Here is a 15545-nt window from a genome sequence, read left to right as displayed (position 1 = left end):
AGCTGTCACGAGAAGAACTGGGAGCATTCGTGGGCTTTCCTGTTGTGGGACCCTGGTCTTTGTCAGAAAAACCACAAAAAAAGTCCTTAAGACGCTCGCAGCCGGGTGATGGAGGCAGAGAGGTGTCCCGAAAGCCGCGAAGGAGCCCGCTGTCTCGCCCTCCTGTCAGGAGGAGGAGGAGGCGGCGGCGGCGTCCGGCGGGAGCCTGTTAAGGGCTGTGGCGCGAAGCGATTTGGCGGTACTCTGCCTCTTCTTGTGCTTGCGGGAGGTGAGGAGAGCTGGGCCGCCCTCCTTTCCCCTGGGGCGAGGAGAGCTGGGCCGCCCTCCTTTCCCCTGAGGCGAGGAGGGCTGGGCCGCCCTCCTTTCCTCTGTGGCGCAGGCAGGGCGGCTGGGCCCGGCCCGGTGTGTGAAGGCGGGAGGGTCTGCGGGCAGCCGGCTGCCTCAGACACAGCCGGCGGCGGCCTGTGGAGAGTACGCGGTCTCTTCACTCCTCCTGCTCTGTAAAGCCACTGAGGGGCTGGCTGATGTTGGTCACGGGGAAGCGAACGCTTTTCTTTTTGCGAGAAGCCGATTCATTTTGGGTGTGGGTGATGGCAAATAGTTATTGCGAGCTGTGAATTTATCTGTGCCTTTTAAAAAAGAACAGTTTGGCTGCCACCAGGATCTCTCGTGTACAGCAGCTCTAAATGGCATGCGTGCAGAGAGCTGGCTTGGTTCCCTCAGGATGCGTGGCCTGGGTATCTAGGGAAGAACAAGTGCTTGTTCAAAGCGCTGGTCTCTATGTAGGAAGTGAGGAGAGCTCTTCCAGAAGAGCTTGTGCTTTTTTTGGCTGGTTTGGACTCTGCCGAGCAACCCTGTGCTCTCTCTTCCCTTGGGTGGAGGTCATGTAGTTCAGTGCATCTGTGTCCTCAGTGTTTGTTTTGGGTTTGGTTTTGTTTGTTTTGTTTTCCTTGAAATTGGAGTTTAGGGTCTGAAATAGGAGGGAATATGTTTTCTTTGACACGTCCCATCCATCTCAATTATATGTGTATGATTATGAGGAAGAAGTGCATTTCATTTAACTGTCCAATACTTGGGCCTAGCTGTTTCATCTGCTCAAATATCTGTTCAACTTTTATAATTGCTTTGCAGAGCATTGATAGAGACACTTCCTATGTATAAAGATTTTTGAACTGTTACGAAAGGATTTGGTAGCTGAGGCTTACTGACAAAGTTTGTATGAAATCCAGACTGAAATTGCTAGGTAACCACTAGGGGAGTAATAATGTGTACTGGTTAGAAAATGAGACTTCAGATGAAGTCCATAATGTAAATTATTAAGTTAGGTTGATATAAAGAAGCTTCTAGAAAAAATTACTTGACTACTCAGTCCTATAGGGCAAGGAAGGGCTGGATATACTGGAATTTTGTTAAAGTATAATCTAACAGACTGTGTGTACTCATGGGAGCTGTGCGTGCCAATAATGCATTATTATTCTCAAACACTGCTCTTGAAATAATGCTTTTAATTTCTGCTGGTTTATGTGGATATAATTGTGATGAGTATTCAACAGATCTGAAGGTGGATAGCATCTTTATGGCAGCTTTGTAAAAGGCTTTAAGGCAGTATTTTTCTACAACATGCACTGGAAGTGTCCCAAAATTAAGAGAATGAGCTTCATTAAATCCTGTAGTATTACTCTGAGACAAAATGTTACTGTTTTATTTTGCCCTTCAGCAAGGAGAACAGCATCCATATTGTCCATATGGCATCCAGTTGGCCATATTGTCAATATGAAACAGGGAAAAAAGACAAAATTAGCCCTTGGCATTACATTTCTGTGAGGGTTTGAATATTGACTTTAACTTCGAATGCTAACTAGCTCATTAGTCTCTTAAAAAGTGTCCTGGATAGCAGTAAATGAAGTTTACTTCCATGTTGATTGTTTTTCTGGCAGAGTTGGCCATTGACTTTGGAATAATATGATGTTGATTTGTTCAGCATGTATATGTAGAGTGTTACAGCATCAGTAAGATATTGTGCAAGCTTGGAGTTCCCTTTTTATTAGATTTACAAATTTCCTGCCTGGAGTTAATGTGGTTGTACATGTAAGAAGAAATGAATAAATTTAGCAAAGAGTAATGAACAGAAATGACCCAGGCAAAACAAGTAAGTTAAAAAGCCTGAAAGGGAGATGATTGTGCTGTGACAATATTCTGCTTCAAGCAAGCAGGTGGACAAGAACAAAAGCCAAACTAAGCTTTCACTCACAAGGTCAATTCTTTGACTTGAGAATGAAAACAGTGTGAGATAGCATTCTGTAGTAAGGCTGTGAAGGCTTCACACTGTATCTGTCCTATCACAAGCTTCCAGGGAAATTTGCATGTTTCAGCAGAATTACTGAAGTTTTTCCCAGTCCCAGTTTCTCATCCTGAGAGGTCCTCCATTCTGGAAGAGCGTCTGCTACAGTAGAAGTCTGCAGAAGGTTTGCTAGAAATCACCATATACTGACAGTTATGTCTGGTGATGAATTAAATTAAACAGTTCTGTTTTGTCTGCAAAAGGGTTTTACTGATATAGCTAGATCATCACAGAATACCAAATTTTACACTCCTACTCAAAATGGCTGTGGTGGCAAGTCTGCTGTTTATTTTAACTACTTGGTCTTTAGCTACTACTAGAGGACACGTAAAAGTAGAAGAGGAAAGGATCTTTTCTATATGCATAGTTAAGATATCTTTAAATTTCTTGCAGTGATCCTCAGGTTCTGGTGAGAATTTTAATGTAGTGAATGGTTTTCAATGAACTGCAATTTGCAAGGAACATGTCAGCAGGTGAAAGGAACTTTTGCGTACCCAATTTGATTAATCTAGCAGCTCCCAAATACCCCAAAGATGAAATATGTTAAAATGGTATGTCCTTCTTCTGACTCCTCTCCTCCCCCCCCCCCCCTAAAAAAAAGGAAAAAGAAAGAAAAAACTTCTCATGAGACACCAAAAACCGGAGTTAGTAATGCATTTCTCTTGGGATAAATTCTGACATCACTGTCTGAAAAGTGTTCCAGACGAATGTGTTCAGGATTTGCTATAAGAATACTATAGGTTGAAAAATACAGAGTACTTAGTCAGCCTCTTTACAAACTCATAGAGGTAATTTTAACTTTTTTCTGCTTCTTAACCTCTGATAAAAATTAAGGTCTTTTTTTTTACTTTGAATACTTAACATACTGAATGAAAAAAAGTGTTGAAAAAAACCATACATCTGTCAGGACTATGTTTGTTTTTCAGCCCTTTCCAAACTTGTGTTCGTGTATCCAAACTCTGAGGGGTATCTGCATCTTTGTGCATCCTAACCAGAAGTTATATGAGTAGCAGCAATGGCTGTTTGTGGACACCTGCTGCAGATCAGGAAGCAGATAAATTCTTCCTCTTGGTTTGTATAAAGTCTGCTGAAAGATTTTCTGTCAACTTGGATCAGCTTGTAGAGTGATTACCAACTGAATTTTACTTATGAAACTGATGTGGTATAATCCTTGGAGAATCACCAAGCAATAAAAAAAACATGGGAATGTGCAGAGAAGGAAAAATGTTTCCAGAATTAGTTCCCTCTCCAGCCAGAAGGTTGTGACCTTTTCTCTGGCACTGTCCATACTCTATGATGAATATTATTGCAGAGCTTGAGGCTGTTTTTCTACTGCATCCAGAAATACTGGACGTTAAGCAAAACAAGTGCAAATTCTGGTATGTTTCCAGATAAGCACGCTGTGTGATAGTGACACAGTCTGTGATGTCTGTAACTAAACTGAGGAACTTGTTAACCTGGTAGAAGACAGCAGTTAAAAACGTCCCCAAGGTGTAGAATCAGTCACTTATGCACACTACTGGAACAGAGAAAGTTTGAGAGGTGGTATCAGAGACCATGATCATAATGTAAACCAACAAATAGATTTCACACCTCTGAAAGAAGGAATTTCTCTCGTTTTGTCTGAATGAATTTCTAAGGTACATAGAAGTGTGTGCTACATGAAATACAAGTCAAGACTTTCGATTCCTAGTTTTCTTTTCAATGTTGCACCATATTGGCAAGGAAGCGTAAAGCCAAATAGTAATAATTAGCTCCTGTTGTATTCAAAAGAAAAATTTCAGTGTGAAAGCCTCAGTGATATTCTCTCGTTATCAGCTTCCTAATCAGGAACTTTTCGAGATCTGATTTATATTGCCATTTGGAGGAGGTGTTGGATATCAGTAATCATAGGTTTGATCGTGAAAGAGAGGAGGGAACTACAGTGTGCTTCGCTGTAGTGGTCATCTCCCAGTAGAGGGTGCCATTGTTAAATGCAATTTATTCTGAGAAGCACAAACTTCCGGCAATCTGGAGTTTCTGTAGATTGTAGAACTTCCGAAAAAAAATATGTTCATTTCTTTAATGTTCTTTGCAAATAGTCAAATCCAGGGATAAAATTGTTTTTTTATTCTTCTCTAGAGAGGTATAAAGAGACCCTTTTAAAATAAAGACTAATAATGCAAATGCCCCACATTCAAGGGAAGACAATATACCCCAAAAATATATGTAGAAAAAACTCAGTTTGTTCACGGTTCACCAGGGATTTGTCTAGACTTGTGAAAACAGCAACATTTGTTATAATTCTGTTATCTATGAGTATACTGAAACAGGAAGTGATAATTAAGCAAAATAGTTCACAGTCGTAAGGAACCAAAATGATTAAATGATTATATGAATCAGGGATTGGGGGATTAGAAATCAGAACTGCTTTTCTATTTTTGATTTAGTTACTGGAAAGCTTGTGTTGACTTCAGTATAGATGGACACAGATCTCTGGATTTTTATAAATTTTTAAATAAAATGTAGACAATCCCAGACATTTGTAGATACATTTCTATAGCAATTAACTGTTTTTAAAATCAGTGAATTTATACAAGAAATTATGTGGAGCCTCCATTATCAGGGACAAGATTTGATGACCCCAGAATATTATGTTAAGATAAATAATTTGTCAGTAAATCAGTGAGATAGAACTTGAAGGCAACACATGTAGACACTTATCTTTTCTGAAGAAAGTGAAACTCCCATCAGGAATGGGCATTTGAGACCAGGAGACAAAGTTTAGGGGCCCCAAAAGATTTGCTGGGATCAGCGTCTGGTCTGTGAGGAAGTAAGATGTCAGTCCTAAAGACCGGCACTGCGGTGTGCTCTTTACTGTCATGCTAGCCAGATGGAGAGCAAATGAAAATAGCTGAAATGTGGTGTGAACTCCTAGTTTCCTTTCCTGTCATAAGGGACTGGCTGAAAACATTGTAATTGCAGAGGGAAAAATTTGAAAATCTTATTCAGCATTTTGCCCTTGGTTAGGAAAACAGGCTTTGCCTCTGATTTTAGGCAAAGCTCTGTTCAGATGACAGAGCTGATGGTTGTTAGGAAATGTCGTATGTAAACAAGTAGCAGGGGACCCAGCCAACAGAAACAGGGATCATGAATTCCTAGATGAGCACAGCTTTAATGTTTAAGGATCCAATTCATTGGGCAGTAGATTAAATGCAATGATTCCCGTAGCTTTCAAAGGGCATTGCATCGGATATTATAATGACTATTCTGTCTGGTTCAGAAGGTGTGTTGCAATTTTGAGGTCAATCCTACTTTTCCCACAAATATAATAGGGACTGAATAGAGTTCTTTATATGATGTATATTAGAATAACTTTGATCTTGCGTATTATTACATAATTATTATGTAAAACATTATCTTGAGAGATTACAGTAAGAAGCCTGTTAGGGAAATATGCAGCTGTATTACTGACACAGGTACTTTTAAGTTTAAATTCTTTAAGTCAATCTGATTTCTGGTTTAACAATGGAAGATGGTCTCAAGCCATTCTTTTGCATTTGAAATGCTTTTCTCCCAATTTTCATGATAGTTTGGCTTAAATTCCTGCAGTTAAATTTCTTGGCTTTTGGTCAATATCAGTTAGATTTTCCTCTCCAGGGCAATGTTGAGGACTTATCAAGAATATGACAGTCTAATCAGCCTGTGAGATCTTATGGAACATACTTCACTTGGGAGTGACATCTCACAACAGCCTCAGGTTTTGGCACCATTAAACCTTACTCCTGACCTAGTTCATCCTAAAAGCTGGCCTTTCCTCCTCCATATGAAACTAGCCTGATTCTGAACTCAACCATATTGGCTCACTCTGAAGCATATTGGCCCACATTCACTTTCTCCTTTCCTTGCTATGGCTAAGAGGAGAGCCTTTGCCCCCCGTGGGAAAGACTGGTGTGGTTTTGCTGAGCTTTGTAGGTCCTGCTGAATTCTTTTATGGGGAAAGGGGGAAGGGGGAAATCTCCTTCCTTCCTATTTTTTATTATCAATAGCAAAAGTTGATCTACCTTTGTTCTCCACCTGCCATGTGTCCTCCTCTTTTCCTTTACCTGGCTCTGGAGACCATTGTTGGCAACTAGCCAAACCATCAGTCTTTTGTTGGTGGTGTATTTCAAACAGACTGGATTAAGCAGAACAAATGCTATTGCTAGTCAACCAGCTTACTTCTTAGTCATTAATTGACATGACTATTGTGCCATTCTGTACTCCCTCCCTGCAAAACAGCTAGGTAGATGCTTGTTCATATTGCCGATACATTGTTAAACAGAAGAGTGTTTCCCTCCTGTTTCCTTTTGCAAAATACCATGCTTATGTGTGTAATACAAGCATTAAAGTACATTTATGGCTTTAAACTATTGTTTTGGGGAAAAAAAATACAGTTTTCATTGACCCCAGGAGAAAAAAAAAGGGGGTTTCATATAAACAGTGAAGCTTATGAGAACTGTATGTCTCATTTATAGGCTTTTGTGAATGTATTTAGTATTGTTTTAAGCAGTGTTTTAACAAGCCTGGAAAATGTCGCTGGAAGTAAAGGAAAGCATTGACTCTGTCTACAAAGGAAAGAACCTAAGGGATTAAGAGTTGAGCACTTGATTTTCAATAATAACTAAATCACTGCTTAGGGAGCTGTGGGACCCACAACTTGAGAAACACTTTTTGAAGGGCGTGATTTCAACTCACTTTATCAAGCCTATAGACTGACTTAAGGCTCAAGTGGAATGACTTAAGTCTGACTTAAAAGTGGACTGATAAACCAAGAAAGGAATACCGTGAACAACTGAAAGGTACTGAACATTGAATTCCTAAAAGTTACAGTGTAAATTTTTTCTGGAAAAATGAAATTGGTGCTTAAATCTGCCACTGCTGCATTGCCAGGTTAGTTAAGTTTAAAAGCACATTCATACAAAAAAATGAAAATAAGAAAAGTAGAAGAGGAGAGATGGGGACAGGACAGTATCTCTGTAGTCCTCTTGCTTTCCTTGTTCTGCCCATCTCTGCCATCCTCTCCCCATTTGAATATCAAGAAACTGGTCATGGTAATGAGATTATGGATAATGATTGCATTTTACTTTCTTCACAGCTAGTCTCCTTCAGAACTATTCCATCTAATCAAAGCTGATGGCTACTGATTTGCTTGTGTTTAGGCTTTCTTTAGGCTTTTTACTTTCTTTAGGCTTTCATCCATAATCAGAAACCCCCCTCCATTTCATGAAAGGAAGTTGAGTAATTCAAGTGTTCTGAATTTTACATCGGTTCCTTACTGTATCTCAGGGACATTTATTATACCAGTGGAAATTGAGGGCAAAATGCTGAAGTAGAATGTTTTGCAACTTTTCTTCCTCCTCTGATCACATTTGCTCAATTTCTGCTTTCAGTGTTTTGGATGCAGAATTAATCATCCCTGATTTCAGGTTGGCTGTCATACTGTCAGGCTACTTATACCATTGCAAAAAATTAAACAATGCAGAAGAGGTCAGCAGATCTCTCAGGGATGCCTGAATTCAAGCAGTGTCAAGCTACTAGCAGATTTAACTCTTGCTTCAGTGTATTTCAGATTGTGCCAGTGCTGCTTCAGATTTCTCCTGAGAAATGAAACTCCAACCTGTTCTTTTCTTATGGGGCTTAAGTTTTATGATTGTGTATGTTGTGGACTGTCCTAACTTCAAAAAATAAAATCTTGTGCAGTTCCATGTTTTTGATATATGATAGTAGTATGAGAGATCTGCCTGTCAATATTGTAGTCTAACACAACAGTAGCTATGGTTTCTGAGATACTTTGGATTTATTGTGCACCCTACAGTAAAGCTGTTCTTTGCCACAGCAAAGATGAGAGACCTAGAAATGGAGGTAAAAGGGAAGAATGAGTAATTCTGTATGTGTATTCTCTGAAAGAATTCTCCATGTCAGGATGAAGGGAAATATTTGCTCAAGGATCTGCTGAGGTCAAATAACGAAGGTAATTTTTGTTTGTAAATGGTTAATCGTGACTTAAAAATACCCGTATTGACAGGAACTGCAGGATAAATGTCATTGGAACTTCTTGTTTTTTTAATACACCTTAAGAAATTAAACAAAGCAAATGCATTTGGTGGCGCCCTCAGGAAAAGTCCAGTCACTTCCTGAACAGTAATCTGCCTGTGAGCAGCAGATAGATTCTCATTGTTTGCCATTTCCAGTTTCCAGTAATGGGAACGATTACTTGATCTAGCCAGCTTCTGTTGAAGACCTGGGAAAACTTACAAATTTTAATGGCAAAATTTTATCTGTTTCCATAAAACAACAGCAGAATTTTGTACCTGGCGGCATCACCTCTGATGATGAATATTGTTTTATTTTTGAATTAAGTGTCTGTTCTTCAGGAACGAGATGTATCTTGCTCTTCTGGTGTTTTTCTTGCAGTGTAAGTTTGATAACTAAACATCTGGGTGGGTACATGTGTTTCTGGTTTGTTTGGGGTTTGTTGGGGATTTTTACTGTTTCCCGTTACTGTCTGTCAATCTGTAAGCTTTGAAAATAACATTTCTTTTAATTTTTTTCCAGGTTCAGAACTTTACACTCAGGAGAGAGGTAGGTAATGAAAGGGTTTTTTCACATACAAATTTAAAATAAGTAATTTAACTAATTCCTCAGCTGTTGGTGTGCATCCATAACAGAGTTTATCTGGATTTGCTGTACTATAGCTCAGTACGAAATTCGGCCGTGTAAAAAAAAAAGTATTACTTGGTAGTGTTTCTTGGTGTAGTGTTTAAATGAAAGATGTGCTTCTCGTGCTTTAATAAATGTTTTGGTGAAATCTTTCCTAGAGTAATTTGCTTTACTGAGGCATACAAGAGAAGAGATGGGAGAGCAAATTTAATTACCAGCATTTTGTTTTAGTCTTTAAAAAAACCTTCTCATGCCCACAAGCAAGGAGGTGGGATAAAATTATAGAATATAAGTTAAGGGCACTGTCTTTTGCTCTTTTTCTTGCAAAAGAAAAGGTCATGTCTGATCAGAGTACAGAACTTGTGTTCTGAAAGCAATGTGTTTACTTTTTACGTTATCTTGCTGACTTCCAGCACATACACTCTGCATACTTCTTTTTTTTTCCATCACTAGGGAGAAATGTTTGCTTCTTGTTGTCATACAGTTTATTCACATGCAAAAAGGTTTACAATTTTTGCATTGGATTTATGCCCAAAACTCTCTCTGGCAAGGACAATTTATAAACAGCTGGTAAATGTACATGGCAATGGACTTCTTTAGATGCAGGGAAGTTTTCCCGTTCTAGTGGCAAATTTCTAATACAAGTTCTGTACAAAATGGACATAACCAAAAGCTGTAAGTTCTAACGGAAGGGAAAGTGAGTGAACTCATAAATCTTTCTCTATACTTGTTCATCTAGCTGCTTGAATAAAAATATGTATTATACCAGCATTCTAATAATTACAGAATTTTAAGCTACAAGTTATTTATCATTGCTGTGGTTATAAACACAGAAGCACTATATATATATATTAATGCTATTATAAAATTTATTTCTTAAAGTGCTTATCAATTTTTAATTTTTTTAAATAGATGTATTGTATTCAGTATATCTTTTCAGGGTCTAAACATATCTAAGTTCTAAATTAATTGAAAGCATTGCATCTGCATATGATTCTGTATTTGAATTAATCAGGGTATGATTGCTAAGAAGTCTTGAGAGTATGATTGCTGGACTGCCAACAGTGTAGTTAGGCATGTACATGTTTGCTTGCAGAACTTGAACCCAAATATCTTCTGTTATGCTCTAGTTATCCTAAACTAGAGATTTAAGATTATCCCAAGCTTGTGAGTTACACGTTTAAAGTGGAATTTGCGAATGACATAACTCTAGCCTTAATTTCAGATAAAAAATACTGGGGTAATTCCAGGGATTTCTGCTAATTGGGGATGAATTGGCTTGGGGTTTAATACAACTCTAAGCAGGGATTTACTGTCATTTGTCAGTTTATTCAGACAAAATTTTGTTCACCTCTCAGATCTCCTGCCAATTACAGTTGAAGATAACAAGCCAGGAGAAATAAAGAAAACCAAGAAGTAGCTGCAAACCTGTTCCAGTGTCCTCTGTGTCTTCTAGGGAATTTAGTAGATTTGGCCATGAGCATGGGCAAATCAATGATTCTTTCAGTCCCTCAAGGCAAAGACTGAGCAGATGGGCAGTGTGTGCTGTGACAATCAGTAGTTGCCTCTATTATATCTGTGCCATGGAAGCTAAAGCTGCTACCACTGTCAATATCTGTGAGATCTGACCACAAAAATTATAACACTTGATACTAGGGTACAATTAATTAATTTTTGTGATTAAAATGTAGCAGCTTGAGATAATAGTATTATGTTGGACTAATTGAAAGTAAATATAACTCCTTTTTTTATTTTTTCTGTCAAGTTTTTACTTTCAACACAGTTGAAATCAAGGTTCAACCATCTGTCAAAGTAAAGAATGGAGCTCCTATGTCAATTGTCTGTCGTGCTGATATTAGCAAAAGTACCGATTTCCAGCTGAAGCATAATTTTACAATTTTTAAGGATGGCAAGCTTGTGTTCATGACTGTATCAAACAAAGGAGATGCACAGTATGAAATACCTATGGCTAGATCTTCAGATACAGGAGAGTATGAATGTACTGTGGAAGCAGGTGGAAAGACAAAATCTAGTAACTCCTTACACGTTTGGGTAACAGGTGAGTATTCCTTCAAACATGGCAGTTTTCTAAGATACAAAAAGAGAACAACCTTTCAGGGGAAGTAATAATAGTCAGTGCTAAATAGGATATCTTGCAAAGTGTTTTTTATCCATAGACATCACAGTACTTCACAAGAGTTTAGTACTAAATCTTCATGTTAAGGCACAGAAATGAAATCATGATCCCAAGGCTATATGGCAGAGCAGTGCTAGTCAGGAATGCAATCTGTGCCTCCTTCCCCTCTGTCCTGAGCCTCTGTTCTCTAGACTAGAGAAAGTATTATTTGTGAAAGCTTGTGCCTATAGATCATAAACATGATGGGGGTTGGGTAGATTACTAGAAAAGCTGGAAATAATGTATAGAGATTCTCACCTTGTGACAGCAGTTGCCAAAGCTAGTATCAACTGTGGACTGCTTTTGTAGACAATGTTATATCAGTCTTGTTCTTTCATCTCTTAGGAGACCAGGGGCCACCTCCATCTATATCCTTTCTAGCCATGTGTTCTTGACTGCAAGTGACGTTTTTCCCCTTGGAAAAGCAACTTGGAAAGAATTTGTTCAGCATTAAATAGTTACATGGTTGTGTAGGGCCTGTAATTTTTCTTCAGAGGCCTGCACCTCTAGGTACAGAAGTTGGGATGGCATTTAGTTTCTTCGCTTGCTCGTTTCTGAGTAGCGATAGGAAACCCTGAGGAGTAAGTGGTCTTACCTTCAAAAGAGCAAGTTTCATACTTCACACATTGCATCAAGATTGTATTGCCCTCTCGGGGGACATTTTGTTCTTCTGAAGTTGCCTTGGCATGCACCCACACATCAAAGGAACTGTCTTCAAAAGCTCAGTTCTTGCAAATTATTTGCATCTGTTCATTAGCATAAATCACTGCCATGGTTATCAGATATATTGTTTATTTCAGGATTATGCAATGTTCTAGTTCTTTTTTTGTTTTCTGTTCTAAGGAATGACCAAGCCAATCCTGACTGCTGAGAAAAAAGAAGTTTTAGAGGGTGAAGTTGTGAAATTGCGTTGTGAGCTGCCAGAAGAAGTACCTCCTTTATATTTCGTTTTCCGGAAGACAAAGATGAATTCAACACCTAAAGAAAAACTTGTATTTGAACCATACAAAAATTTTTCTGTAGTGGAATTTTCTGTTGAAGAGGGAGATAATATTTTACAATTTGATTGCTTTGGTAAGAGAAACGTAAAACTCGAATTTGAAAGCTCAGAATACAGCAACAAAACACTTGTTACAGTCAGGGGTAAGTTGCTTAGATTTTCTTTTTGCATTTCTTTGCTTGCTATAATTAAAAAGTTGGGTCCTGAGTTTATATGTATTCTTTTGCAGAACCATTTATAAAGCCCACTCTGAATGCCAAGCCCTCAAGTAATATTACAGAAGGAGACAGAATACAGTTTGAATGCTCAACTGTGGTAGCCCGAATGCATGACATTGAAATCATACTCCAGAAAAACAGAACAATACTGAACAGTACTGTGTACAAGTACGTACACGAGTACAGTGTACGAGATGAGAAACTTTTGAAATACTCGGCAGTAGCTACTCTAGAGGACAGTGGTGAATACCTGTGTAAGGTGGAGCAAGGGAGAACATCTAAAACCACCAAACTGAATGTTGTTGTGTCAGGTAACACCTCTGTGCATCTTAGATTTTACTCAGTGGGTTAATATTTAAATTTGGTAGAACTCAAGATCCAAGTGTAACCTCCAGATCCAAGTGTAAATTTTCCCTAAGTTAAAGGCTATTTAGATTTAGATTTCGGTTTCTGATTTTTGCCTGCCAATACTTTCCAACTAAAATAATACTTTCAAATAACACATATGAGAAGTGTTTTCAAGTGATTGCTAAGTTTCTGTTTTCCCCCAAAATGTTATTACATTAAAACCACATGATTGGTTTTTTCCCTGATTGTAAGCTTTCAGTATGCCCTTCATTCTGTATACTTTGAGATGGGTAGTCATACCCTTTTAGGCTGAATTTGAATGAATTTGTTCTCTTTTTATCTTGCAGAGTTATTCCCCAAGCCAATATTGGCTGCTTCAATGAGTAAGCTGGATGAAAATAAAGAATTAACTTTGAGTTGCAGCATTAGTGGTTTTCGGAAAGCTAACTTCTCTATATTACGGAAAAATTCAAATGGAGACATCTGGTTGAAAAATTCTAGAAACTTAACAATGCGAGTCAATGTGAATGATACTGGATCCTACATCTGTAAAGCTGAAGTAAGAGGAATAGTCAAGGAGAGCAGACCTGTAAGGATAAACGTGTATGGTGAGTTGATACAGAGGCTTAGAACCCAATGGTGGTGGGGGGAAATCAAAACCGTAAACTTATAAGCAAGCACATCTGTTTACAGAATCAGTTTCTAGTCCATGAACTAGCAGGTTGTCTATTAGTTCTTGCAATATTAGTTTCTGTGAGATGTGCTTGTCATCTTTAGCTGTAGAGGATTTGGCCTACCGTGATCTAATCAAGTCAGACTTTCCCAGGGCTGGCCCTAGGAGAAGGGATTTAGCATGTCTTCCCTCTATTCCCTTGATTCTGCTAGGTGCCAAATAAACTCTCATTCATTACCATTTTTAGGAGCTGGGAATGTTCTGCAAACCTTTCACTCATCAGTTTGATCTGAAACTCTGTCAGTGTCTGCCTTGAATCCCCCCCCCCGATGCTCTAGGCAGAAAACCGTGAGAGCCAGAGGTCATCTGGATAGCTCTACTCCAGAAAAGCCAAGTTTTTTGCTATCAATACAACCCCCTCATCAGCACACTAATTATAAACACCCTAGTTTCCTTCCCTCTCATGGAACAAGCACAGTCAGTTCTCAAGTCTGTAAAGGGGGATTAACTGGGTTGTGACTCACTGTGCTGCAGAAACAGAGGTTCCCAAGTAGGTGCTGCAGGATCCATCTCAGGTAATACATGCAATGGTACTTGCATATGTTTTTGCTTTACAGACTTACTCCTTGGGTCAGAGCTAGTTCTGGAGTTTGGATGATCTGCAGCTATGTCACTGGTCCTTTTTTTGTTTTCCTTTACATTCTCCTTGTATGCTATTTTATTCTAAGAAGTCACATATGTTCTCTTATCTATGGTTTTGTTTTGTTCAAGTCACCCCCTGCTTCCATTCTATCAATGAGGAAGATCTTCCCAATATAGGATGTGTGTGCAAAGTAGCTAAATATTGTATATTTACATGTTTTCTATAAAATAATATTGTATCTTTCGGCCTTATACAGTGTAATTTGCAACAATTTTTTTCTTTTATTCCCTTTTAGCTCCAGTCTCCAAGCCAACTCTTTCCGTTGTCAGTGGTTTACCGGAGGTGGTGTTAGGGAAGCCTCTACGGTTAATCTGTCGCTCAGTGATGGGAACACCACCAATAACATTCACATTCTACAAAGGAAATAATGAAGTTAAGAAAGTAGTCATTAATGACACATATGCTACGTTCTTGGATGAAAATATTAGACCAAATGACAAAAGAGGATACAAATGTGATGCTAGAAATAATCACTCCAGTGGTATGAAAACTAGCAATATTCTAAATGTCACAGTAATAGGTAAGTCTGTTTAATTCTTCTTCTTGTCTAATGTCATATTTTTATTTTTGAAACTGTAGCAGCAAATGATGGACTAAGCAAATTGGATGTGAAACATTTACAAATTTTTGCTCTCTTGAATTAAAAATAGTTGGAGATCTGTATCACAGACTATCTGTCACTAAAGTAAAAATCCTGATAGTAATTCCAATCAAGTTAACTACAGTAGAGTTTATTTTAATGTTAAAACCAGATCTGACTTGAAATCTTATAGAAGCTTTTTTATTAAAATTAATGATTAAAAATTTCAGGGCCAGATCCATTTTCTTCATGTTTGATTTTCATAGGACTGGATTAAATATATACGTAATGATATTGGAGTTAGCCTATGATTTTATTCAGTAAAATAATCAAGCTAGCTAGATTCCTGGTAAAAGACGTAAACTCACACTTTTAATAATCCCTCTAAATACCTCTGTTATTAGTTGCAGTTTTCAGAGGTACTGAGCATATGTTCAACACCAGAAGCTGCAGTTGCTAAATAGCTCTGAAAATCAGCTATTATTATGCCTTATTAGCAACTAGCTGTTACTGTATATGAGCAAAGCCTTTGATCTACAAATATGTGTGAAACAGAAAGGGAGAATTCCTCTGCCCATGAGGGAAGTTGGTAGTTGAAGCTTTAAAAAGAAGATGAATTGGAAGTCCGCAGAAGAAAGCATGATGTCTGAAACACGCTGGGAATCTTAGCAGTACTCCAAGAAGGGGAATGCAAGTGCAAAAGCTTTGATTTGCAAATGTGCTATTGGCAGATATGAAGAGAAACTGAAGCAAATAATAATTCTGTAGTAGGCCACGTAAGACCAGTGTCAGGACTGATAACTCTTAAAACATGTGGATGTGGTT

General features: G+C 38.3%; 1 protein-coding gene across 13 annotated transcripts in view; it reads left to right on the top strand.

The window, feature by feature from the left end:
- The first annotated feature begins 8498 nt into the window (after nucleotides 1-8498).
- PECAM1 (platelet and endothelial cell adhesion molecule 1) overlaps nucleotides 8499-15545 on the top strand; it is a 33950-nt gene continuing 26903 nt past the window's right edge. For 6 of the 13 annotated variants that reach the window (XM_069799288.1, XM_069799287.1, XM_069799283.1 and 3 more), the window contains exons 1-7: nucleotides 8501-8777; nucleotides 8918-8944; nucleotides 10788-11081; nucleotides 12042-12341; nucleotides 12428-12727; nucleotides 13112-13372; nucleotides 14376-14660. In XM_069799288.1, the coding sequence (XP_069655389.1) occupies nucleotides 8744-8777; nucleotides 8918-8944; nucleotides 10788-11081; nucleotides 12042-12341; nucleotides 12428-12727; nucleotides 13112-13372; nucleotides 14376-14660 (1501 nt within the window). In that variant the 5' untranslated portion in view covers nucleotides 8501-8743. Of the gene's footprint in view, nucleotides 8778-8917; nucleotides 8945-10787; nucleotides 11082-12041; nucleotides 12342-12427; nucleotides 12728-13111; nucleotides 13373-14375; nucleotides 14661-15545 lie in introns of all 13 variants that reach the window. The other 7 variants (XM_009928269.2, XM_069799286.1, XM_069799285.1 and 4 more) reach the window with 4 other exon arrangements.

Source organism: Haliaeetus albicilla, chromosome 12, assembly GCF_947461875.1.
Source record: "Haliaeetus albicilla chromosome 12, bHalAlb1.1, whole genome shotgun sequence".
NCBI classification, from domain to species: Eukaryota; Metazoa; Chordata; class Aves; order Accipitriformes; family Accipitridae; genus Haliaeetus; species Haliaeetus albicilla.
This window is presented reverse-complemented; position numbering and strand designations above follow the sequence as displayed.